This window comes from Theropithecus gelada, chromosome 18, assembly GCF_003255815.1.
Source record: "Theropithecus gelada isolate Dixy chromosome 18, Tgel_1.0, whole genome shotgun sequence".
NCBI classification, from domain to species: Eukaryota; Metazoa; Chordata; class Mammalia; order Primates; family Cercopithecidae; genus Theropithecus; species Theropithecus gelada.
In genome coordinates this window covers 28,265,069-28,290,644 of record NC_037686.1, presented here as the reverse complement: position 1 = coordinate 28,290,644, position 25,576 = coordinate 28,265,069, and the positions used below count along the sequence as shown (strand labels likewise).

At 45.3% G+C, this 25,576-nt stretch overlaps 1 protein-coding gene across 3 annotated transcripts in view; it reads right to left on the bottom strand.

Moving 5' to 3' along the window:
- Positions 1-18,921, bottom strand: part of FHOD3 (formin homology 2 domain containing 3) — a 487,786-nt gene extending 468,865 nt beyond the window's left edge. For all 3 annotated transcript variants that reach the window (XM_025365274.1, XM_025365275.1, XM_025365277.1), the window contains exon 1: positions 18,623-18,921. In XM_025365274.1, the coding sequence (XP_025221059.1) occupies positions 18,623-18,787 (165 nt within the window). In that variant the 5' untranslated portion in view covers positions 18,788-18,921. The remainder of the gene's footprint in view (positions 1-18,622) is intronic.
- Positions 18,922-25,576: the final 6,655 nt, after the last annotated feature.

Sequence of the window (25,576 nt, the reverse complement as noted above, 5' to 3'; positions counted from 1 at the left end):
CCTGTGACATGCAAAAAAATGTGAGGACCTTGTGTTTGTCCACAACAGCCCATGAGGGAGGTGCTACTGTCTGAAGATTTCATTAGAAACACGGAGCTCAGGCCTGTCTGACATGGAACCCAGCACCATTTTGCCAGCCCTTGGTGTCATTTATTTGTGTTACTCTGTGGACCAATGGAGTCTGACATGAAGCAGACACGCATGAACATCTGTGAAAGGGAGGAAGGAAGGAAAGCTCCCAGAAAAGGTCACATCATAAGCCCTCACTGGCTAACACTTGATAATCCGCTCACCAGGAATTAGCAGTGGCTGGGACTAGGTACAGCAGGGGGCCCCGCCCTCCCTGCCCAGAAGCATCCTGTGGCTTGTCCCTGTCTTTCCGCCTCCCATGCTATCTACATAGGTGGCCTTTCAGAGACTCCCCATCCATCCATCTCCTTTCTTCTTTGCCCCAATTCTCGTTCTCTCACCTTTTTTGTAATTACTTTCTTCCTGTCTGTCTTTCCTCTTCCTTTCCTTTTCTGTGTCATGTTTCTATTACATGAAATGAAAATATATTTTTATTCGGTGTGTGGTCATTGACAACAGCCCCTGCTCCCCAGTCAAGCCCATATATTAGTTTAGCCCCTGGGCCCACTGCTGCAGGTCACATCCCTCCAGGCGGCTATCTTCACCCACCCAGAGCCTTGGAGCCTGATCCTGATTCCCACAACCTATCTGTGTCTCACCTGTACCAGGTGCCCTTTACCTCCCTTTCACCTATTCAAACCCCACTCTCCTTCTCCACGAGGCTTTCCAGGCCATGCAGTTCATGTGGATTTTTCCCAAGTTGACATTTCCTTTTTGGTTTTTTTTGGTTTTGTTTTTTTTGAGACGGAGTCTTACTCTTGTTGCCCAGGCTGGAGCGCAGTGGCATGATCTCAGCTCACTGCAACCTCCACCTCCCAAGTTCAAGCAATTCTCCTGCCTCAGCCTCCTGAGTAATTAGAATTATAGGCACCCGCCACCATGCCCAGCTAATTTTTGTACTTTTTAGTAGAGACAGGGTTTTGCCATGTTGGCCAGGCTGGTCTCAAACTCCTGAACTCAGGTGATCTGCCCACCTCAACCTCCCAATGTGGTGGGATTACAGGTGTGAGCTACCACACCCAGCCCCAAGTTGACATTTCTATAGCCCCACAGGCCTATGTCACACTTTGACACGAGTCATATGCTGCCTTCAGTTGTTACTTCACTTTGCATTATGTTTACGCCTTACTTCTCCAGCCCATCATCATAATAAAGATCATTTTCACATTCCTGGAATCAGTAGCATTGATAGAAATAAAGCTTCCCACATAGCCAGGCTCTGCTCCCCAGCCTGTGTAAAACTAAGCACCACCTTGTTCCATTTCATGTCAACTCAGCTTACATTTTTCTCTGATTGTGTTCACTCTGCACACTTCTTTGGGTGTCTACACACATCCTTCAGGCTTATCTCTGACAGACTGGAGACAGGGAGCTGGGCCCGAACAACAGAAGCCATGTGCTGAGTTCATTTTTTCACCCTGTGAGGGGTGGTTACTGTGCATCAGTCATGAACCAACCTGATTTTTCATTTTCTCACCTTTGAGATGGAGGCCCAAATGCCCCACTCGCCCTCTTTTAGGGTTGTGTGAGGATCAGCCAGGCTAACCTATGTCCCGGTGCCTCGTAAACTGCACAGACATGCTGTGGTTCTAGCACTGGCGTATTCTGTAATGAATCACTGTCCACAAAAATGCACTCAGTTCTGGGAACAAAAAACCACTCGTATCCTTGACTATTGTTCTGGACAGGACTGCCCAACAGCTCTCCTTTCCCTGCTCCCAGACACATGGCGCTGCTGAGCTTGGATGGAGGAGCCACAGGAAGACTGGGTAACCTCTCCCACTTCCGGGCACCGGCAGCCCAGACGCTAGCCGCTCCCGGACTGCCGGTCCCTGGTGATTCATGGAAGCTGCGGTCAGGAGCCTGCCTGAACCCTCCTGCAGCCTGACGCTATGATCTGATACGGGAGGGAGTAACAGATCCCTCCAAGGTGAGCGCCATCACCTGAAATAAAATCTCCTACCCAGAGCCTCCACGGTTGGCAAAAGGCAGAATCTCCGTGTGTGGGAAGAAGGGCAGTTGGACTCTGCGGCCACCACTCCTTTCTCCTCAGGTCTATCTTCCTCTTGGAATTTCCCACTAATCAGAGCTGCTGCAGTCACTGTGGCCACATTTGCCTCAGGGACCCTCTCCCTCACACAAGCTCACAACGCTCTTCCCCCTCCCCTTGGCTCAGCATGGGCAGGAACAGAAAACAAGGCTTAGGAACAGTGCAGGTGAAAGCACCCGTCTCACAAGCTGGTACTTCCCCATCGTGAACTACAGTCCTTAAGTCTAGCCTGGTCTCCCTCCATAAGAGGAGACCCCAGTACCCATCCCACCCACAAGAGCCCCCAGGCATGTCCACACCCTCCAGACAGCGTGCCTTCTCTTGCCAACATGGGGCTTCCTTGCAAGCTGTACTTTCCTTTTGGAGGACCTAGCGTGGACTCAGTAGGGAGAAGGCCAGAAACAAGTTTTTGATACATTGAAGAGTTAGTTCTCCTACACTCACCTACAGTGTGGGGGAGGAGCTGTAACATCCACAAATCATGGCGACATATTAGGGATCTGAAAACTAAGGGTCCACCCTTCAGACACTTTCCTATTGCTGCAATCATCAAGTATGTTAACATATACTGCACTTTTTCCATTTAACATTCTTGCAAATATTCAAAAAAGTATTTTTGTGGTTTACTATGTAACAGACCCTGTCCTAGGAACTCTGAAATGAAAGGTAAGTTAATGTGCTTCCTGCTACTGGGGCTTTACATCTGGTGGAGGGACGCAGCCACAGGATGAAGTGAGATCCACAGTGTCCTGGGTCCGAATGTGCTCAGTGCACAGCCTGGGTGTGTCTGGAGAATGGCCAGGAAAGCCTAGAATGAGTTTTGTTCTTCAAAATAGGTAGAGACAATGGGATACATACACGTAATTTATTCATGGTTTTAACAATCATCTCTGAATCCCACCTAGTGGTATTCTGAGTTCAAGTGTCAGTCTTGGAGGTGACACCAGCTGCACAAAGAAAGGAAGAAGTCAGGTTGGAGCTGGGCTTCATAACTTGGCCTGGCTCTTCACCTGCCCCAAATGGATTTAGAGACCATCTTTCCAGCTACCTCCAATGCTTAAAATGAGGGAAACTGCTCCTATCCAAGATGAAATCTTTATCCTTCAACTCAGCAACTAAACATTGAGAATTCATCTTAAGGAAGTAATCAAATATAAGAAAAAAAGATTTATTTTTCTGCAAGTATGTATTATAGCACTATCTGTATTTTCCTTATTGGTAACTACCTAAACCTCCAATAGTTCAATCATTCATGCATTCATTTAACAAATATGTATTAAGTACCAAGCATGGACAAATTTAACATTCAAGAAGAAAGAGCACTTCCCTCATGGAACCCGGGAACAATGGTTACATGGATCATGGCACATAGATAGACTGGATTACCAAACTGTCATTAAAGATGATGTGCTCCAAGAATATTTAATGACTTAGGAAAGCATTCAGATATTATTATGAATAGATGTTAAAATTCTGGCAAGACACAAAAGTGTTAAGAGTGGTTCCCTTTGGGTGGTGAGAAAAGTGATTTGTATTTCTTCAATGTGCTTTTCTGTAGTCTCTGAATGTATCCATGTGTTCATTCTGTGATGGGAACAGATGCTTTGTTGTATAAGGAAGAAATCCTTATTTGTTAGTCTTTCCTTCCCTAAGCCTAACTTTGTCAGTAGTAACCTCTCTCCAGCAATGTCATCCTGAATACACACACACAGTTTAAGTGGACAGCTGCATGGAACAACAGTGTGAAGATGCTTTAGAGTACAAGACACATGCACATCAATAAACACATCCTGATCTGAGTAATAAAAACAGTCCATATTACACAGCTTTCTCATGGGCATAAAACAGCTCTTTACTTCTGCCACCACAGGGGAAGGTAACAGGTGTGGTACTTCCAGCAGCCCCCTGTAGACACCATCTGCAGGTTGTAGGTCCCAGATCACACCTTGACAAAACCCTGGGGTCATGGTTCTTGTGGCTTTACCCTATTTCCATCCTCTTGGGCACAACCAATTAATTTTCAAGGGCCATGTCCATCTCCATCTGTGGGGATATGAGGACACATCTCTCCAAGTACAAATTAGGGAGAAATGGTCTTCTAAAAAATAAAGCTCAGGCCGGGTGCAGTGGCTCACGTCTTAATCCCAGCACTTTGGGAGGCCAAGGTGGGCAGATCATGAGGTCAGCAGTTCGAGATCAGCCTGGCCAACATGGTGAAACCCCATCTCTACTAAAAATACAAAAATTAGCCAGGCATGGTGGCATGTGCCTGTAATCCTAGCTACTTGGGAGGCTGAGGCAGGGGAATTGTTTGAATCTGGGAAGTGGAGGTTCCAGTGAGCCGAGACTACACCACCACATGCCAGCCTGGGCGACAGAGCAAGACTCCGTCTCAGAACAAAAATAAAGCTCAAAAATGGGAAATGCTACACTCGAAGGCCAGGGGACAACTGGTCACTATGATACATGAAGAAGTCAGGAGGTGCTCCTAGCAGAGGCTTTACACAAGAGACTTCTGCCAGGAGATGGCTGTGATGAGCAGACTATTCTTCCTCCCTTCTAACTCTAAATCATGGTTATCCACTCACTCAGTAAATATTTACTTTACACTCACTATGTGCCAGACACTGTTCTAGGCTCTTGGGCTACACCAGTAAACAAAACAGATTTAAAAAAACAAAAGCAAAACAAAAAACTCTGCCCTCATGAAGAGGTGGACCAGCTACTCAAGGACTTTGGGGTTTGCCCTGAATGGCAGCAGGGCTAAGGGAGGTTTGGAGCAGAGGAGTGATATGACCTCTCATTTTTTTTTTTTTATACTTTTAAGTTCTAGGGTACATGTGCACAATGTGCGGGTTTGTCACATATGTATACATGTGCCATGTTGGTGTGCTGTACCCACTAACTCGTCATTTACATTAGGTATATCTCCTAATGTTATCCTTCCCCCACCCCTCCCCACAATAGGACCCGGTGTGTGATGTTCCCCTTCCTGTGTCCAAGTGATCTCATTGTTCAATTCCCACCTATGAGTGAGAACATGTGGTATTTGGTTTTCTGTTCATGCAATAGTTTGCTGAGAATGATGGTTTCCAGCTGCATCCATGTCCCTACAAAGGACACAAACTCATCCTTTTTTATGGCTGCAGAGTATTCCATGGTGTATATGTGCCACATTTTCTTAATCCAGTCTGTCACTGATGGACATTTGGGTTGATTCCAAGTCTTTGCTATTGTGAATAGTGCCGCAATAAACACACATATACACGTGTCTTTATAGCAGCATGACTTATAATCCTTTGGGTATATCCCCAGAAATGGGATGGCTGGGTCAAATGGTATTCTAGATCCTTGAGGAATCGCCACACTGTTTTCCACAATGGTTAAACTAGTTTACAGTCCCACCAACAGTGTAAAAGTCTTCCTATTTCTCCACATCCTCTCTAGCACCTGTTGTTTCCTGATTTTTTAATGATTGCCATTCTAACTGGTGTGAGATGGTATCTCATTGTGGTTTTGATTTGCATTTCTCTGATGGCCAGTGATGATGAGCATTTTTTCATGTGTCTGTTGGCTGTGTGAATGTCTTCTTTTGAGAAGTGTCTGTTCATATCCCTTGCCCACTTTTTGATGGGGTTGTTTTTTTTTTTTCTTGTAAATTTGATTGAGTTCTTTATAGGTTCTGGATATTAGCCCTTTGTCAGATGAGTAGATTGCAAAAATTTTCTCCCATTCTGTAGGTTGCCTGTTTACTCTGATGGTAGTTTCTTTTGCTGTGCAGGAGCTCTTTACTTTAATTAGATCCCATTTGTCAATTTTGGCTTTGTTGCTGTTGCTTTTGGTGTTTTAGACATGAAGTCCTTGCCCATGCCTATGTCTTGAATGGTATTACCTAGGTTTTCTTCTAGGGTTTTTATGGTTTTAGGTCTAACATTTAAGTCTCTAATCCATCTTGAATTAATTTTCATATAAGGAGTAAGGAAAGGATCCAGCAGTTTCAGCTTTCTACTTACGGCTAGCCAATTTTCCCAGCACCGTTTATTAAATAGGGAATCCTTTCCCCATTTCTTGTTTTTGTCAGGTTTGTCAAAGATCAGATGGCTGTAGATGTGTGGTATTATTTCTGAGGGCTCTGTTCTATATCTCTATTCCATTGGTCTATATCTCTGTTTTGGTACCAGTACCATGCTGTTTTGGTTACTGTAGCCTTGTAGTATAGTTTGAAGTCAGGTAGCGTGATGCCTCCAGCTTTGTTCTTTTGGCTTAGGATTGTCTTGGCAATGTGGGGTCTTTTTTGGTTCCATATGAACTTTAAAGCAGTTTTTTCCAATTCTGTGAAGAAAGTCATTGGTAGCTTAATGGAGATGGCATTGAATCTATAAATTACCTTGGGCAGTATGGCCATTTTCACAATATTGATTCTTCCTATCCATGAGCATGGTATGTTCTTCCATTTGTTTGTGTCCTCTTTTATTTCACTGAGCCATGGTTTGTAGTTCTCCTTGAAGAGATCCTTTACATCCCTTGTAAGTTGGATTCCTAGGTATTTTATTCTCTTTGCAGTAATTGTGAATGGGAGTTCACTCATGATTTGGCTCTCTGTTTGTCTGTTACTAGTGTATAAGAATGCTTGTGATTTTTGGTCTAAAATTCTCTTTTTTTGTGTATTTCTGTCAGGCTTTGGTATCAGGATGATGTTGGCCTCGTAAAATGAGTTAGGGAGGATTCCCTCTTTTTCTATTGATTGGAATAGTTTCAGAAGGAATGGTACCAACTCCTCCTTGTACCTCTGGTAGAATTCGGCTGTGAATCCATCTGGTCCTGGACTTTTTTTGGTTGGTAGGCTATTAATTATTTCCTCAATTTCAGAGCCTGCTATTGGTCTATTCAGGGATTCAACTTCTTCCTGGTTTAGTCTTGGGAGAGTGTAAGTGTCCAGGAATTTATCCATTTCTTCTAGGTTTTCTAGTTTATTTGCATAGAGGTGTTTACAGTATTCTCTGATGGTAGTTTGTATTTCTGTGGGGTCAGCAGTGATATCCCCTTTATCATTTTTCATTGCTTCTATTTGATTCTTGTCTCTTTTCTTCTTTATTAGTCTTGCTAGCGGTCTATCAATTTTGTTGATCTTTTCAAAAAACCAGCCCCTGAATTCACTGATTTTTTGGAGGGTTTTTTGTGTCTCTATCTCCTTCAGTTCTGCTCTGATCTTAGTTATTTCTTGCCTTCTGCTAGCTTTTGAATGTGTTTGCTCTTGCTTCTCTAGTTCTTTTAATTGTGATGTTAAAGTGTCAATTTTAGATCTTTCCTGCTTTCTCTTGTGGGCATTTAGTGCTATAAATTTCCCTCTACACACTGCTTTAAATGTGTCCCAGAGATTCTGGTATGTTGTATCTTTGTTCTCATTGGTTTCAAAGAACATCTTTATTTCTGCCTTCATTTCGTTATGTACCCAGTAGTCATTCAGGAGCAGGTTGTTCAGTTTCCATGTAGTTAAGTGGTTTTGACTGAGTTTCTTAGTCCTGAGTGCTAGTTTGATTGCACTGTGGTCTGAGAGACAGTTTGTTATAATTTCTGTTCTTTTACATTTGCTGAGGAGTCCTTTACTTCCAACTATGTGGTCAATTTTGGAATAAGTGCGATGTGGTGCTGAGAAGAATGTATATTCTGTTGATTTGGGGTAGAGAGTTCTATAGAGGTCTATTAGGTCTGCTTGGTGCAGAGTTGAGTTCAATTCCTGGATATCCTTGTTAACTTTCTCTCTCGTTGATCTGTCTAATGTTGACAGTGGGGTGTTAAAGTCTCCCATTATTATTGTATGGGAATCTAAGAGTCTTTGTAAGTCTAAGGACTTGCTTTATGAATCTGGGTGCTCCTGTATTGGGTGCATATATATTTAGGATAGTTAGCTCTTCCTGATGAATTGATCCCTTTACCATTATGTAATGGCCTTCTTTGTCTCTTTTGATCTTTGTTGGTTTAAAGTCTGTTTTATCAGAGACTAGGATTGCAACCCCTGCTTTTTTTATTTTGTTTACCATTTGCTTGGTAGATCTTCCTCCATCCCTTTATTTTGAGCCTATGTGTGTCTCTGCATGTGAAATGGGTCTCCTGAATACAGCAAACTGATGGGTCTTGACTCTTTATCCAATTTGCCAGTCTGTGTATTTTAATTGGACCATTTAGTCCATTTACACTTAAGGTTAATATTGTTAAATGTGAACTTTATCCTGTTATTATGATATTAGCTGGTTATTTTGCTCGCTAGTTGATGCAGTTTCTTCCTAGCATTGATGGATTTTACATTTTGACTTGACATTTTTGCAATGGCTGGTACCTGTTGTTCCTTTCCATGTTTACTTCTTCCTTCAGGATCTCTTGTAAGGCAGGCCTGGTCGTGACAAAATCTCTAAGCATTTGCTTGTCTGTAAAGGATTTTATTTCTCCTTCACTTATGAAACTTAGTTTGGCTGGATATGAAATTCTGGATTGAAAATTCTTTTCTTTAAGAATGTTGAATATTGGCCCCCACTCTCTTCTGACTTGGAGAGTTTCTGCCGAGAGATCTGCTGTTAGTCTGATGGGCTTCCCTTTGTGTGTAACCCGACCTTTCTCTCTGGCTGCCCTTAACATTTTTTCCTTCATTTCAACTTTGGTGAATCTGACAATTATGTGTCTTGGAGTTCCTCTTCTCAAGGAGTATCTTTGTGGCATTCTCTGTATTTCCTGAATTTGAATGTTGACCTGCCTTACTAGGTTGGGGAAGTTCTCCTGGGTGATATCCTTCAGAGTGTTTTCCAACTTGGTTCCATTTTCCCCGTCACTTTCAGGCATACCAATCAGACATAGATTTGGTCTTTTCACATAATCCCATATTTCTTGGAGGCTTTGTTCATTTCCTTTTACTCTTTTTTCTCTACACTTCTCGCTTCATTTCATTCATTTGATCTTCAATCGCTGATACTCTTTCTTCCAGTTGATCAAGTCAGTTACTGAAGCTTGTGCATTTGTCACGTAGTTCTCATGTTATGGTTTTCATCTCTATCAGTTCTTTTAAGGTCTTCTCTGCAATGATTATTCTAGTTATTCATTCATCCATTCTTTTTTCAAGGTTTTTAGTTTCTTTGCACTGGTTACATAGTTCCTCCTTTAGCTCTGAGAAGTTTGATCGACTGAAGCCTTCTTCTCTCAATTCGTCAAAGTTGTTCTCCATCCAGCTTTGTTCCGTTGCTGGCGATGAGCTGAGTTCCTTTGGAGGGAGAGATGTGCGCTGATTTTTTGAATTTCCAGCTTTTCTGCACTGCTTTTTCCCCATCTTTGTGGTTTTATCTGCCTTTGGTCTCTGATGATGGTGACATACTGATGGGGTTTTGGTGTGGGTGTCCTTTCTGTTTGTTAGTTTTCCTTCTAACAGTCAGGACCCTCAGCTGTAGGTCTGTTGGAGTTTGCTTGAGGTCCACTCCAGACCCTGTTTGCCTGGGTATCAGCAGCGGAGGCTGCAGACGATAGAATATTGCTGAACAGTGAGTGTTGCTGTCTGATTCTTGCTCTGGAAGCTTCGTCAGGGGTGTACCCTGCCATGTGAGGTGTGAGGTGTCAGTCTGCACCTAGTGGGGGATGTCTCCCCGTTAGGCTACTCAGGGGTCAGGGACCCACTTGAGCAGGCAGTCTGTCTGTTCTCAGATCTCAACCTCCATGCTGGGAGATTCACTGCTCTCTTCAAAGCTGTCAGACAGGGGCATTTACCTCTGCCGAGGTTTCTGCTACTTTTTGTTTAGCTATGCCCTGTCCCCAGAGGAGGAGTCTACAGAGGCAGGCCGGCCTCCTTGAGCTGTGGTGGGCTCCACCCAATTCCAGCTTCCCGGTGGCTTTGTTTACCTACTTAAGCCTCAGCAATGGCAGGCCCTGACTCTCATTTTTTAAATGTCTCTTTCCTCTTTCACTGGTCATGCAAGCTGGTTGTCTAGCCTATTCCTCTACATTAAGGTCATTGAATGGACCATATCTGGTTCTAACTTTTCCTCTCTTTCCATTAATGGCTATGTTCTAGGGCAAGCAGGAAGCCTCCACCCCACCAGACATCAAGACCTATTGTAAACTACAGTGAGTAAAACAGTGCAATGTCAGCACACAAACCCCTAGACAGACAATGGACCCCAGAGCCCAGAAACACACTCGAGGCTGTGGGAGTAAGGCACTTCAGAGGCTCCACTGTAGACTGTGTTCTGAGTCCTCCACACTCCCCACCACGTGGACACTGCAAATGTCCCCTCTTTGGTTGCTCTCCCAGGGGCTCCAGCACCCATGCCCTTCCAGCTGCAAGCACTTATGTCATGAAATCAGAGGACCACAGCCACTAAGATTTCCAGAAATAAGTTTCCTCCTTATTGTTCAGAAGGGTTAAAAGCTAGGTTTCTAGGGTGTAGCACCCTTAACAGTATTTCATTTTGCTTTCATTTAATCACACTACAAACATAGGAGGGGGACAGTATTCTATCAACCACTTGTCTCAACCCCAGTGTCACCACATGCTCATTTTCATTGATTCTGGGAGGGTTGAAGAAGGTGACCTCAAATCATAAATGAAACCAAACAATTGTTAAAGTGATACAAAATGCAATTGGTATAAACTTCTTTAGTCAAAATTGTGGTCAGTGATTGGCTGCAGGTTGTGTGTGGCTCTGGTTTAGCCAGAGGGACCCTCCTCCTCGTTCTCTCCCCCAAGGACACACCCCCCAACTCAGAATCTCCAGCCTGTCAATGTCCAGCCATGCTAGCTGGTAGTGTTTGCCCATCAGTTTATTTGCTATACACCCCAAGCCACTCTTTGGCTCTGATCAAGCAGTCAGAAGATGCCTTGGTTATCTTCTATTCTGAGAACTTAAAAAAATCTTGGGCTTGTCCCACACACTCTGGTTACAGCTCTGGCATTTCATTCTCTGCTATAAAAATTAGTGCATGATGAGGCATCTCAGCACCAAAGGAGTTTCCTTCTTGGTTTTCTCTTTTTCAAGAATGTTAAAGATATTCAATGAGAAACTAATTTGTTTCATTTTTGCCAAGGCTAGGAATACCTTTCTATATTGAACTGCAAGTTGTTTAACAGTTTCCCTTTTTTCAAGTTGATCAAAAATTTTAAGATTTTCTTTTCTAACATTAAACCCTAAACATTTTTCCTTGGAGTCTAACATTTTAATTTCTAGATTACAAAACTAACTGGTGAAGAGGAGTTGGATGTTTCCAGTTTGTAAACAGATATGATGTAGATTCCATTTGTTACTATGTGTCTCTAAAAACAGAGAAACTTCTGGGTATATATTTTTTTGCTGATTGGTGGTAATTTTTTTTTCAAAAAATAATTGTTCTTCCTCCCTCCTTAACAGTTAATTTATAAATAAGTTTATCTGCCCATAGAAAATCAATGTTGACTGTAATTATAAGGGTGCCAAGGTATACAATCAACTTACATTTTCATGTACATTACAGCATCACTGCCATTCACTGTAAACTGAGATCCTCTTCTGAGGCATACTGAAGGTGGAGGTAGAGCTGGCTCATTGGGAACTGGGCAACACCCCAGTGTGGCTACGCAGGCATGTCATGGGCATCAACAGCCTTGGGAAACTGAGTGCCTTTATATATTGGTATCATTTATTATGGCCTTAGCAACTTCACAGCTTAGTGATAAAAATTGAGGAGCATATACTGAAACCACAGGTATAATATACCTTAGCATTTCGCTTGCTAAGCTAATAGTTTACATAACTGACAATTGTTTACTTCATCATGGGAATTGATTGAGCCTAGAAAGACACTCTGAACATAAAAAGACAGATGTTCTACACTTGTTTTTCTAAGATTCTAAGGAGAACACAACAATCAGCGTGGGAAGCAAAGCATCAATGGAGGTATGAAAAAAAAATCCACTGATGGTTAGCCATCTCAGCCATAGAAAACACACTCAGATCATACAGTAACACTTATTGAAAGAGCTCTGATCCCAAGGGGACTATTGCAATTGTAACCTAATTATTTTAGCTCTTTTATAAAAATATTTCAGTATATGCACAAGTATAGAAAGTAGTATCATGACCCCTCCCCACATACCTATAATGCAACTTTAACTCACAGTCTATCCTGTTCCACCTATATACTGACTCACCTACTTGTCTCTTATCTGGAATTATTCCGAAGCAAATTCTAGACATCATAAAATTTCAGTATGTATCTCTGAAAGCCATAAACTGTTATTTAAACCTAACCACAATACTATTATCACACTTTAAAATTAATAATTTTAATATTAAATATCACTGCTCAAATGTTCAAGTGATCTCAAATATTTATTTACAATTTGCCTTTGGTTGATGTATCTCTTCAATCTCTTTTCATCTAAGGTTTTCTTCCATCTTTTTCTTTCTTTTGCAATTTATCTGTTGGAGAAACTGTAAGTCTTCACAATCTGGATTTTGCTAATTGCATCCCTGTGTCAAAGCTTAACATTCACTGTAACTTAATGTTCCCCATTCTTTCTAACTTAGTTCAGAACAAAGCTCAGAAACAGTCCCCCAGCTCCCCCTCCACCCCAAAAAACTTCCGATTGTCTCTCTAATGGAGCAGATGCTGACAAACCCAAGACTCTGAAAATAGCCAGCAGAGGACGACCCAGCTATGCCTCTAAGCCAGCCACAGGCAACAGCAGTGTCATTGAGAGATGAGGTGCGGGGGTTGCCTGGAGCAGGTGATTGCTGTCCTCTGAAGACAGAAAAGTTCCCAAGTGTTCAAAAGTATCATCTTCAGAGAGAGATAAACTATGGAGAGAAAAGAAGGGTGGGGGAGGGCTGTTCCTGAGTTGGCCTCAGCATGTTAATCAGTTTTAAAGTCGACACTATTAAGAACTAACATTTCAGAGTCCAGAACGGGAGGGCAATGGCAGTCCTGTTGTTTTCCAGAGGGACTCAGGTTGGACTCCGAGGACAAAAGGCGTAGACACAGAGCATCAGCCCTGGGAGGGCTTGCCAGAGCACAACCACTTAAATCACGGCACTGTGACAGGCAGCCGCGTGCAAGGGCAATGCAGTCAACCCTACCCCACCCCCACCTGCACAGAGAGCATGGGCTATGCTGGTTTTCTAATAATGGGACACAGTTAACAACAGGAGTTGGAGGAAGAAAAAAAAAGACCTTAAATCTCAGCTCCTTCACTTAAACACAGTATAGCCTTAGGCAACCTGCTAAACCTCCTGTGCCTCAGTTTCCCCATCTGTTAATTGAGGATTCCTCATCTGCCTGCCTGCTAGAGTTGTTGTGAGGATAAATAAAGCTATACCTGGAGACCTACAGTGCAGCCTCCAGCATAAGTTCATGACATAATAGCCCCTTCCTTCCCAAAGATTGATGCCAGTCTATTCCAACCCAGATCCTTACAAGGGGCCATGACAGCACCAGCACCTGCTGGATGTCTGGCTAGGTTACTGATATAGTCTGTGGCCATGCATGAAACAAAGCCAACTGACCCATGAAGGCTTCAATCCCATGATCCTGATCTCAATAGCGAGGCTCCAACCAACTGAGCTAATTACAGTGGAGTCAGATTCGACTCTGCTTACACGGAGACACTCTTAGCTGTTCATACAACATTCTTAAACAGTGTTGTCCTAAGATACTATGACACAACACATTTGCCAAGTTTACTAATGATCTCATCTTTTTAAAATCTTAATGTAATGTAGCAAACAGATGTGTCCCTTAAGAGGATTAAGGTGGAAATTCATTAGTGCAGTAATACCAGTGGATTTGTGTTCTAAAACTAACACCAATCAATCAACTTAGTGCACATTCTATCTTAGCACTACTCAGCTTTGAGGGAAACACCAGAGGACTGAACAGCCAGATCTTCTCCCTCAGGGAAGTTATCAGAGAACAGGGGAGACAGTGAGAACCCCCATGTACTGAGAGCCTGACCTAAATCACCTGTAATCCACGTTGTTCAGACTGCAGTGTGCACAAAAATCACCAGGGCATCTTGATGAAATGCATGTCCTGATTCAGCAGGTTGGGGAGGCCTGAGAGTGTGCATTTCTAATATAGCCCAGGTGATCCACAGCTCACACTTGGAGTAGCTAGATTCTAATCCTCACTGTAATCAGCTGTTTACAGATGGGATAGCTGAGGCAGCAAGGCAACCACGAAGACAAAGGTAGTGAAAAAGGAATGAACACAGTACACTCAAGGCTAATCCAATGAGAGGAGGCACGCTGAAATGTGGACAGGCTACCTGGAAGGAGAACATTCAGGACACAAAAGTGGAGTCCTTAAGAGCCTAGACCTGCTGTCACATGCCAACTCGGAACTTCTCACTTGTCTGACCAGGTGATTTCCTTCCAACCTTGGTCTCTCCTCCTATGAGTTGCAACAGTATCAGTACTTGGCCCTGGAATGGCCATGGGCTTGGTGAGCTGATGTCCCTCTAGGATGGTTCTAGCTCAGGCAAATGCCTAGGACATGACAGCTATTATAACTCCACTCTGTCCAGCTCACTCTGGGCAACAAAACATTTCCTGAATTAAATCATGAAGTAATAATTGTCATTTTAACATGTACACTAAAACAGTCATCACTTTTTTGTAAAAATATTCGACAGTTCCAGTGTTGTCTATCAAAGTGAAAAAAGAATCTTTAGATCATTAAAGGCCAGTAGCATAAATCAATCCAAACACATTTTAAGCTTTAAAAGGTCTAAGATTCTATGAATGCTACTGCAGAGGTTTTTCTAAATTAGAACTCCTAAAATTACCATTTTTCTTTTAAAATATTAAGCCAGAAATAAACATCTCCTTTTGCAGCATTTGAAAACAAAACCTAAATGTCTCACTTAGCCCAACCTAGAACATATAACCACCAAAATGAACATCTCCCCAATGAGAATATGGCACCTGATTTGAACTTTTTGTTAGAAAACTAACGTTTATTTAATCATATTCCCTAAAACTACTATAAGCAGATGAAGGTGTTTTAAAATAATGTATCAGTTTAAGAAATAAAAAATGATACAGCATAATAATCACAATCTCTTATTTTCACATGAGATGGCAATTTTGTTAAATGAACAACTTCAACTTCTAATGGAGTCAGCAGACGTGAACTAAATTAATACGTCATTAAGTCAAGAAAAGATGTCCACACTCAAGTTTCAGCCAGGAAAGGCCTGACAGGTTGTCCAGTTCAAAGGTTGCCAGCACAGGAGAATCCCTAGGAGAACTTCAAAAATGAGGACCCTCTGAGGGGGCCTTCTCAGCGCTGCCTACACAGGTACATTTACTTTAAGAAGATTCACCCAACTGTACACTTAGACCCTGTACACTTTTTTGTATATGTGACCTACTTCAGCCAAAAGTTTACTCCCAGCCAGTCATGGTGGCTCACACCTATAATCTCAGAACTTTGAGAGGCCAAGGTGGGCAGATCACTTTGAGCTCAGGAGTTTAAGACCAGCCTGGGTAACATGTTGAAACCCCATGTCTACAAAAAAATACAAAAATTAGCAAGGTGTGGTGGTGCACGCCTATAGTCCCAGCAACCCGGGAGGCTGAGGTGGGAGGGATCACTTGAGCCCAGGGAGGTCAAGGTTGCAGTGAGCCATGATCACACCACTGCACTCCAGCCTGGGTGACAAGAGTGAGACCCCATCACAAAAAGAAAAAAAAAAAAAAATGACTCCCTCAGGGACTTGAATGTGCAGGCAAGCTGAGAGCACTCTGAGTGTCTGCCTGTCCCACGCTCACTCTTCTCCCCTCTTTGTCCCACTGAGAATGCACTCCCTGCACAGAACTCCACTTCTGGGCTATCCCAGGCTCTGTGGGACCTGGAAGAAGCACACCCTGTGGCCCAAAAAGCCTCACTGGTGGCTGGGTCCTGGGATGACAGCTCACCCAGGTCAACGGACCCCCCAATAGCTAATTCACAGCAGAGTTGGTAACTACATGTTCCCACTTCTGACTATGCACTCTGTGTCATGCCAGGAATTCTGCCTCAAGGCTTTTCGTCACTTACAACATTCACCAGTCCCCAGGCCTAAGAGTGCTTGGCCCTCGAAGGTGACAGGGTGAACCCCTCCAGTTAATGGAAGACACCCAGGAGGCATGGCTTCTGTCCACAGCCATACACCTGGTTCCCAGAACAGAACCACACCGATGCCCTGAGTCACACAAGGCTGGTTTGAATCTCAGTTCCCCACTTCTAGCACAAAAAGTGAGTTAGCCACTCTGCCTCACTTTCCTCGTCTCTAAAATAGGGACAATCAAAGTCCCTACTTTATGGAGCTGTGTAGTGTGAAAGGAAACCATGCACTGAGAGCCTGGGTGGGGCATACACTACGTGCCAAGTGCTTGAAACTACAGCTGTTTCTATCACAGGTGGATCATCCAATTTTAAGATTCTCTGATGGAAGCTAATATCATCTTAACAATATGAATGTATACCTAGGCACATAAATGCCCTGGCTTCTGCTTTACAGAACCCTCATCAATAAAGTCAGTTGCTCACTTTGCTGTAGATGGGAAAATCAATGCCAGACATCTAAATATACTGCAGGGTTCTTGGGGCAAAAGATTCTGAGCCTGAGGCTGGCTGGCCCCCAAAACAAAAGTCAAGGGTCTCTGTAGAACTTCTTCTGGTTCTGTTCATTCCACAAGGAACACCTTAGAAAGTTCTGCAAGCCAGTGCAACTGCTCTTCTGGGGCTTCTAGTTGGGGGTGAGGAGGAGGGGGGCAGTGGAGGAGCATCAGGATTTTCTCCTACCAGACCAGGATCAAGACTGTGGGGCTGTTCCACGGAAACATGAAAACATACTACAGCTCCCAGCTTGAAAGGTTAACCCATGTATATAGGGTTTGAAATCCAAGGAAACCACTTCAAGGTCACAGGGTCACAATTATGAGCCTTTGGTGGTTTCAACAAAAGATCACTGTAATCAGAGACTGTAGTGGCCCGAATAATCATGATGTAGAAGAAGCTCTTCCAAAACTTTTCACTGAATCAACTAATTGAGAAGAACCAAATAATTTACAAAAGTGTTTCTGATCAGCTGAATCCAGAATACATCACTCTGGATGATGATGACCCTCTGTCTCCCAATCAAATGTGCTCTTGTGGCCAGAGAGGTTTCCACGACTGTATCTGTCCTGAACCAACCAGGAGAGAATGAGATGGAAATGCCCCATTTCTTATTCCTGAAAACGTTACTAATTAAGTAGAGGAGGAAAGCACTGATACACTAATAGAGAGGAAACTACCACTGCCAAAGTCCACCAGTTTCCTCACACAACCAACCTCCTCCTCTACTTGCAAAGCAGTTCAACATCATACAGAAATCCGAGGATTTCTTTTTTAAATCAATTTTGTTTTTTGGGGTATCAACCCTTATCTCTTCCAAATATGTGTCAGTGTTGACCCTCAAGAAATAAATCATCTCCAAGCTTTGATATGAATCCTAGGCAGAAAACATACTGGGAAGGTAATTCTGCAAGCTGCATTCAATCTGTTTAAGTGAGAGGAAGGGTTTTCCTGGGTAACAAAATGATTAGCTTTCAATACCCAGTTCTTTGCAACAAATACTTTACAAGAGGCCTATCCTCCTGCAAAAGGTTACCAAAAAAAAAAAAAAAAAAAAAAAAAAAAACCAACCTCTCTAACGGGTAGACTGAGAAGCCATTCTTCCCTGGGGACACTCATTTCGGGCTGCCAGGCTAAGGCTTTGTGAGCGCGCCGCCCCTCGGCGCCCCCGCCCCTCCTCCCACAGCCACTGCTCTAAGGTTCCCAAGGCCACCTGCTTCTCAGAAGAAAAGGGGATACCCTGAGCGCTATCGCCGTGCGCGGCCGGCGTCCTCGGCGGCGTCTCGGGGGGAAGGGGGAGGCGGTGTCGCCGGGAAGCGTGCTTTGTCGCTAGGGTCGCGTGGCCGCCCGCAGCGACCCCAGAGGCCTGAGAGAGGTTTTGTCCCGGCCGTCGCTCAGAGCTCTCCTCCAAGGGACCTGAGTCTTGCGGCACCCCGCTTCTTCCCGCGAACCGCTTGGTGCCTGCCCGAGTGCCGAGGCCGACAGCCCGCGTCCTAGCCCCACCCCGCCCACCCGGCCGAGCTAACGGCGCGGCTCCGGGAAGCCTTCTCCATCCCGCCTCGGGCCGGCACGGCACCTGCTCTGCCACGCCCGCCCCCGGCTCTGGCGGTTCCTTCCCGCCCGCCCCGAAGGGTCCTGCGCCAACCGGCGGGTGCCCCGAGCCCCTCTGTCCAACGGGGAGGGGGATTTGCCCTCGAGCTGGTCCCCTGGGGCCGCGCCCAGCCCAGCCCAGGGGGCCCGCGAAGCCCCGGGCCTCGGCGCCCACACCGCGGCGCGCACCGCAGCACCGGGCTGCGTCCAGGGGGCCCAGCCCACCCCGCCGGGCAGTACCTTGTGCGGCGCCCGCAGCAGTCGATGGACCCCCGCCAGCTGGGTGCCGAGCGCGAGGTCCTCGCGGAACGTGAACAGCGGCGGCCGGCTGGGCTCGGGGAAGTTGGTACTGTTGAAAGGGTCCGTGTCGTCCAAGAACTGCACCCGGCAAGCCAGCGTGGCCATGATGCATCCCTGCCGCGGGGACGCGGGCCCCGGGGTTAGCGGGGCCGCGGGCCGGGACGCTCGGGTAGCTGCGCGCAGGGGAGGCCGCAGCCGCCGCTCGCTGGCTCGCGGGCTCGCAGGCTCCGGCGCGCCCGGCTGCAGCCCGGGCTCCGGCCGCTGGGGGCGGGGCGGGGGCGGGGCCGACGGGCCCCCTCCTTCTCCTCTTCCTCCGGCTCCTCCCCTCCTCCGGGTCCTCTAACCCCGGCCTGTCTGCCCCGACCGACGGGACCGCCGCCGGGAAAGTGCAAGGGAGACGGCTCGCGTGGCATCCGCAGCCCTGCGCCAAAGGCCGGCGGCGGCGGCGGGGCGGGGAGGCCCGGCGGCCGGACTCGACTGCACGTGCGCCGCGCGGCCCCAGGCCAAGCTGCACCCCTCGGAGCCTGGAGGACCGAGGTGGGGGGTTGGGGGACGGGGAGACAGGCGGCCTTCTGACTTCTTCCCCACCCGGAGAGGGCTTAAGCCTTTCCAGATAAAGGCGGCGGCGGCCGGCTTCTGCTGCCCAGATTTGGAATATCCCGGCAGGGCACCAGGAGGACAGGGAGCCGGCTCCGGCAGCAAGGGGGGTGGTGGCAGCAACCAGGAGCCCCACCTAAGGATACGGGGAGGTTTCCCTTAGGAAAAGAAAGAAGCTAAGAAAGAGGAGGGTGCGCCAGGGAACCCAGGCCGCTCTTAGACACAAGCCTAAAGACTAGAGGCGTGGGGGCTGCGAGGCTTCGCTGCGGTACTCCAGCGCCAGGCCTGGCCCCCGGGGCGCCCGGCGGGTGCTGGTTAAACCTCTGCATCACCACGGCCTCTCCCCAGTTAGGCCTTCAAAAGCCCTAACTGGACCTTGTGGGGCCGCAGGGGCTTGGGCAGGTGGGAGCCCTTCTGGCAAGGTCCCCGAATTGCGGAGAGCCGGGGATGCCCTGTGTAACCGAGGGACTGGGAGGGAAGGTTTGCGTCCTGCCCGCCCCTGCCAGGCGGGAGCGGCGAGACTCGGCATTGCCTCCCACCGCTCTCCTCGCCGCTCACGGGCGACCCCCTTCGTTTCCAAGAAAAATTCATGGTTCTCCCCATTCCTAGACCAAGGCCAATTCCTGGTTCCTCCCCACTCATATAGATCGCCCTCGTAACACTCAGTATCTCTTAACATCCGAGTCTTTTCAAGGCGACTCTATAATGCGTCTCTCTCCCTTTCCTCTGGTTTCAAGGGAAAAGAAACCCTTATCCCTACTTAGCAGCCTCGCCCACATCTTTAACCTGTCCCTCTCCATGATCTCTTTCCCTGCCACACATACACACTTATGCCTGGTCTTAAAATAATAATTCCACGACACTTCTGCTCCTTCCAGACGAACTTCTAGCTCTACTTGCTTTGCTATTTAACTCTTTGAATGAATCCTCTAGACTAGCCGTCCCCAATCTTTTTGGCACCAGGGACCGGTTTTGTGAAAGACGATTTTTCCACGGACAGTGGCGGGGGGGTGGGGAGAGTTGGGGGGAGGGAGGGCAGATGGTTTCAGAATGAAACTGTTCCACCTCAGATCATCAAGAATTAGATTCTCATACATGCGCGCTACGTAGATCCCTCGCATGCGCAGTTCACAATAGGGCTGTCGCTCCCATGAGAATCTAATGCCTCGGCTGATCTGACAGGAGGCGGAACTCAGCGGTAATGCTCGCTCACCCGCCGCTCACCTCCTGCTGTGTGGCCCGGTTCCAACAGGCCACGGACCAGTACCGCTCTGCGGCCGCGGGGTTAGGGACCCCTGCTCTAGACTGGACCTACACCAACTTCCGCATCTCCTCACAGCCAGAATACTAAACGCACAAATTCTTCCCCTCCGAGATGGGCCTCCTGCACTTCCATCTTCATGTCCACCTCCCTCCTCACTGAAAAAGCCCTCCAGTCCTGGCCACCCCATTTCTTACCACTTTCCCAACCCGGATCCCGGTCCATCCTCTCAGGGGCCTCCTCTCCACACCCCTCTTTCAGTCCCACCTGTCCTTTGGGTACCTGGCTTGCTCCTGCCCCATCTACCAAGTGCCTGCTGCTAGTGGGACCACTCAGTGCCCCACTTCCCCCCCCCAAAGCCTCTCAGCCTCTTACTCCACTGATGCTGCTGCAAGCTTCTGCCACTTTCCTCCACCCAGAAATTAGTCAATAAGGAAAATAATTTCTCCAGAATGACTTCCAGCACCCTCTCCTCTTCATCTTTCATCTTATTTTCCATCTCCTTTCCATCTTCCATCTCCCACTTCTCAGAAGGTGACCAAAGTCCTACTTTTTCTCCCATTCAAGGCTCTGTCCCCACCTGGACCCCAGGTCCCTCTCATCCCACTTGCTCTTGCCCGGGGTTCTATCAGTGATCCACCCACTTCCACCTTCCTCCCCTGGCTCCTTACCCTGAGAAGCAGGGCCTGCTTCCTGATGTGCGACTCATGAAGCCACACAGGGCCCTACACTTTAAAGGGTCCCACATTGGTTTAACGTTTAGCTGTTGTTGTCTTGAATTTTTTAAATATTTTTTTAAGGAGTCCCGGCATTTTTGTTGTGCACTGGGCCCCATAAGTTATGTACTGAATCCTAATGAGAATAAATACTCAAGTGTTTTCCATCTTAAAAGCTGCATCTTTTTGAAGCCCTCTTCTCACTCTAGCTCCCTGGCTTATCTCATCATCACTTCCTAACCAATTTCTGAGAGAGAGCATATTCATTTCTCAGCATCTTCATCACCTTTTCTCCATACCCCATGACATCTGGAGGGCAACCCCTTCCTGCCATTCCAAGATCATCAGTGCCAGCCTAATTTTCTTACCTGGAAGACACCTTAGCCCTGCTACCCACTTTCTTGGCAGCATCTGTCACCATGGCACCATGGATGATTCTTTTCTCAGACTCTTATTCCCTCAGCTCAATAGCTCTACCCACTGTAGGTTCTCCTCCTCATTTGACAGCTTCTTCTCAAGTCTTTCTGGGCTTCATCCTCCTCTTGGTCCTGTTCACATTTCTTCTAGATTTTCCTGGCTTCAACCCTCCTCAACCTGCATGCATATAGCATCCAACTCTATACTCACAGAGGAGTCCCTCTCCTCACTTCTAGGCTCTGATTTTCACTGGGCAACTCAACATCCCTATCCTAGTTACCACATCATACTCAATTACACATTCAACCCAACACCCCAACCTGGTTGCCCATCCAGAACCTCTTCTGCAAGGTTGTCGTCTGCCAGACTGCTTTACCTGCCTGTCTGCTGATTCCAATGCTCTCCAAGCCCTTGGAGCATAGAACACCACAGCTATGGTTACTGTTAATTTATTCTGTGTTGTCACTAAATAAAAAGCTCCTCTGGGACAACAACCATGCCATATTCAGCTCTATGCCTACCACAGAGAAGACACACAATAAATGTCTAATGAATGTGTGAACATCAAAGTCATTTTCATTTTTGACTCCTGCGTCTTGCAATTGGTCACTATGACTTGTTACTGAATCAGCCTCTTAAAATATTTCTCAATTCTTCCCTTCTCTCTAGCCCTCACTTTCTTTTTTTTTTTTTCTTTTTTTTTTTTTTGAGGCGGAGTCTTGCTCTGTGGCCCAGGCTAGAATGCAATGGCCGGATCACAGCTCACTGCAAGCTCCACCTCCCCGGTTTACACCATTCTCCTGCCTCAGCCTCCTGAGTAGCCGGGACTACAGGCGCCTGCCACCTCACCTGGCTAGTTTTTTGTATTTTTTAGTAGAGACGGGGTTTCACCATGTTAGCCAGGATGGTCTCGATCTCCTGACCTCGTAATCCGCCTGTCTCAGCCTCCCAAAGTGCTGGGATTACAGGCTTGAGCCACAGCGCCTGGCCTTTTTTTTTTTTTTTTTTTTTTATGAGAGGGAGTCTCGCTCTGTCACCCAGGCTGGAGTGCAGTGGTGCGGTCTCGGCTCACTGCCAGCTTCTAGCCCTCACTTTCTATGCTAGTCTTCTGATGACTTCCCCAGACTTGCATTCTGCATTTGGTCTTCCACTGGCTTCCCCAGAGCTAGTGATCATTCTACGATGTGTGTTTGACATGTCACACCACAGGGTAAAATCCTTACATTCCAAACCCTTTAGCACAACTCACAAAGCCCTCTAAGACCTACCTCAGTCCACCACTCCAGGCGTACAGTTGGTCATTCCCAGCTTCACAGCCTGCTTTCAAGCCATGCCAAACTTATTACTCTTTCCCAGACATGCTGAGCTTTTTCATGGTGAGCATCTCAACCTAGAATGTGCTTTCCTATCTAGTCAGCTGAACCCACTAATCTTTCAAATCTCATTTCTAATGTCAACTCTTCTGGAGAGCCATCTCCAACTCTACCCCAAACAAGGATTGTCTGTCTTTCTTTTGTGGTCTCAAATTATATATGCTCTTACTGTAGCACTTTTCATGTTACATTGTAAACTTATGCTTGTATATGCCTACTCCACTAACTATAAGACTTTCAGGATTAGAATTTGCCTTACTGAATTTTAATCTGAAAACTTCAGGGATTGGCACCTAAAATGACTTTTCAATTATATAGGCTATCCTTAATTTTTTAAGGATTTTTGCCTTGGCAAAAATTTACTAATTACTAATAATTTTTTTCTCTAACAGCCAATTTTTTCTCAGACTACTTTTTAAATTATTTCTTTTTAGTAATGTAATGATTTATCTTAATTTAAAAGGCTAAGAGTAATAAAAAGTTATAACAAGATATCAGAAACAGACATCTGATCCCAGTTTATGACACCCCCCATTAACATACACACTTTCCAGAGCCACTTGTTTCTAAACAATATGAGTACACTGCTATACTTTGACCTATCAATTTTAGATAATACACTGATCTTCTATCACACTACCTGAGGATTTCAGCTTCTTTATAGTCCATTTCCTTTTCCAATATTGATTTGTCACAATTTTAGTCAAATTCTTATTCAGTGATTTTAAAATTTATGATGTTAATATTGTTCATATCTGTGCCAAGTCGTGTACATGATTACATGCCCTTTCTTGTACAACTTTTTGTTTTTCCTCAAGTTAATGTTTGCCTCAATTTTTTTCATTTGATTTTTTTCTTGAACAGCTGGCTAAATCATCTCATATCCTGCAACAGTCCTACAAATGCCTCTCTCAATATTGTCAAACAAGCTTTCAGTTCTATTCCATCCTCCTACTCCAATTTGAAATGTGGCTCCCTCAGCCCTATCCTTCTGGATATTTTCTTGACTTTTCTCTTGTGCAGGTGCCCCAGTTCCCAGCTCACTTATCTTATTCTTTCTTAGTTTACACTCCCATTTTTTGTAAGTACATACTCCAGTAACTTTCTGAGAACAGATAAAATTTTGAAAAATTTTATGTCTCAAACAATCTTAATTCATTGTCCTAGCACTTGCCTTGGTGTGGCAGTTTGACTGACAAAGAGGGCTACAATAATTCCTCCCATCCCTTGTATTCCTACCATTTTCCAATATGACTTTGCCACTTCTCCTGTCACAAAGTGAAGTCTATCTCTCCACTCCTTGAGTGGACAAACTCCTTGTGACTTGCTTTGACCAACAGAATATGGTGGAAGTGACATTGTGTGACTTCTGAAACTAGGCCTCAAGAGACATTACAGCATCTCCTTTCACCTTCTTGGAATGCTGGCCTGAGACTACCATGTGAAGAGGCCAGGTCTGGCCTAGAAAACCTGGTAAAGAAATTGCTACTGAAGACTGTAAAAAAATGGTTACCTGAGTTATGCAGCAATTAAACAATTAACAAGACAATTGCCTAGAGTAATTTGGAAGAAAGGAAATGTATCTAATGAGCTTATAAACTTGGCTAAGGAGATCTTTAGACAGTATGTTGGAAGTATCTGTTGGGTACTTGTAGCTGCATATTACAATGAATTCTGTTTGCAAGCAGAGTGAGTAGTTAAAATTTGCTGAGTTATAAAATAAACAATTTCTCATCCCCAGTTTGTCCAGTTAGAAAAAGACCTTCAAAGTAAGAAATAACCTTGGTAAAGATCAGTTTAAAAATGTGGTTATAGGATGGATGCAGTGGCTCACACCTGTAATTCCCAGTGTGGGGAATTCCCAGTGTGGGGAATTCAACCACATTTTTGAGGCAGGAGGATTGCTTGAGCCCGGCAGTTCAAGATTATAGTGGGCTATGATCATACCACTGCACTCCAGCCTGGGAGACAGAGCAAGACCAGATAGCTATGGAAAAAAAGAAAAAGTTACAATTCAGTTGTAAGACACTTTGTTACAGTCTCAGAGAGATTTAAGGTAGTACCTAGCAGATCTTCTCATTTATACAAAAGGGCTTCTAAGAATCTTAAGCGTGGTGTTCCACAGCAGCATGACAGGCCCAGAGGAGGAAGAACTACGGGTATAGTGTTTGGCACGTGGAGTAAACCCTAATAAGATTCATAGAAAATCCACAACATTTTTTAGATAATTGTATTTATGAAAGCACTGTCGGCTTAGGCTAAAAGGGACTGAGATTGTTCAAAATAAAAAGAAACTTCTGGAACTCCAACTTGAAATGGATAAGAAGCAGACAAACATAAAGAAGAATGAAAACATGTCCTTTGCAGCAACTTGGATTGAGCTGGAGGCCATTATCCTAAGTGAAATAACCCAGAAAAAGAAAATCAAATACCACATATTCTCACTTATAAGTGAGAGCTAAATAATGGGCACTCATGGATATAAAGATGGAAATAATAGGTACTGGGGACTCTAAAAGGGGAAGAGGAA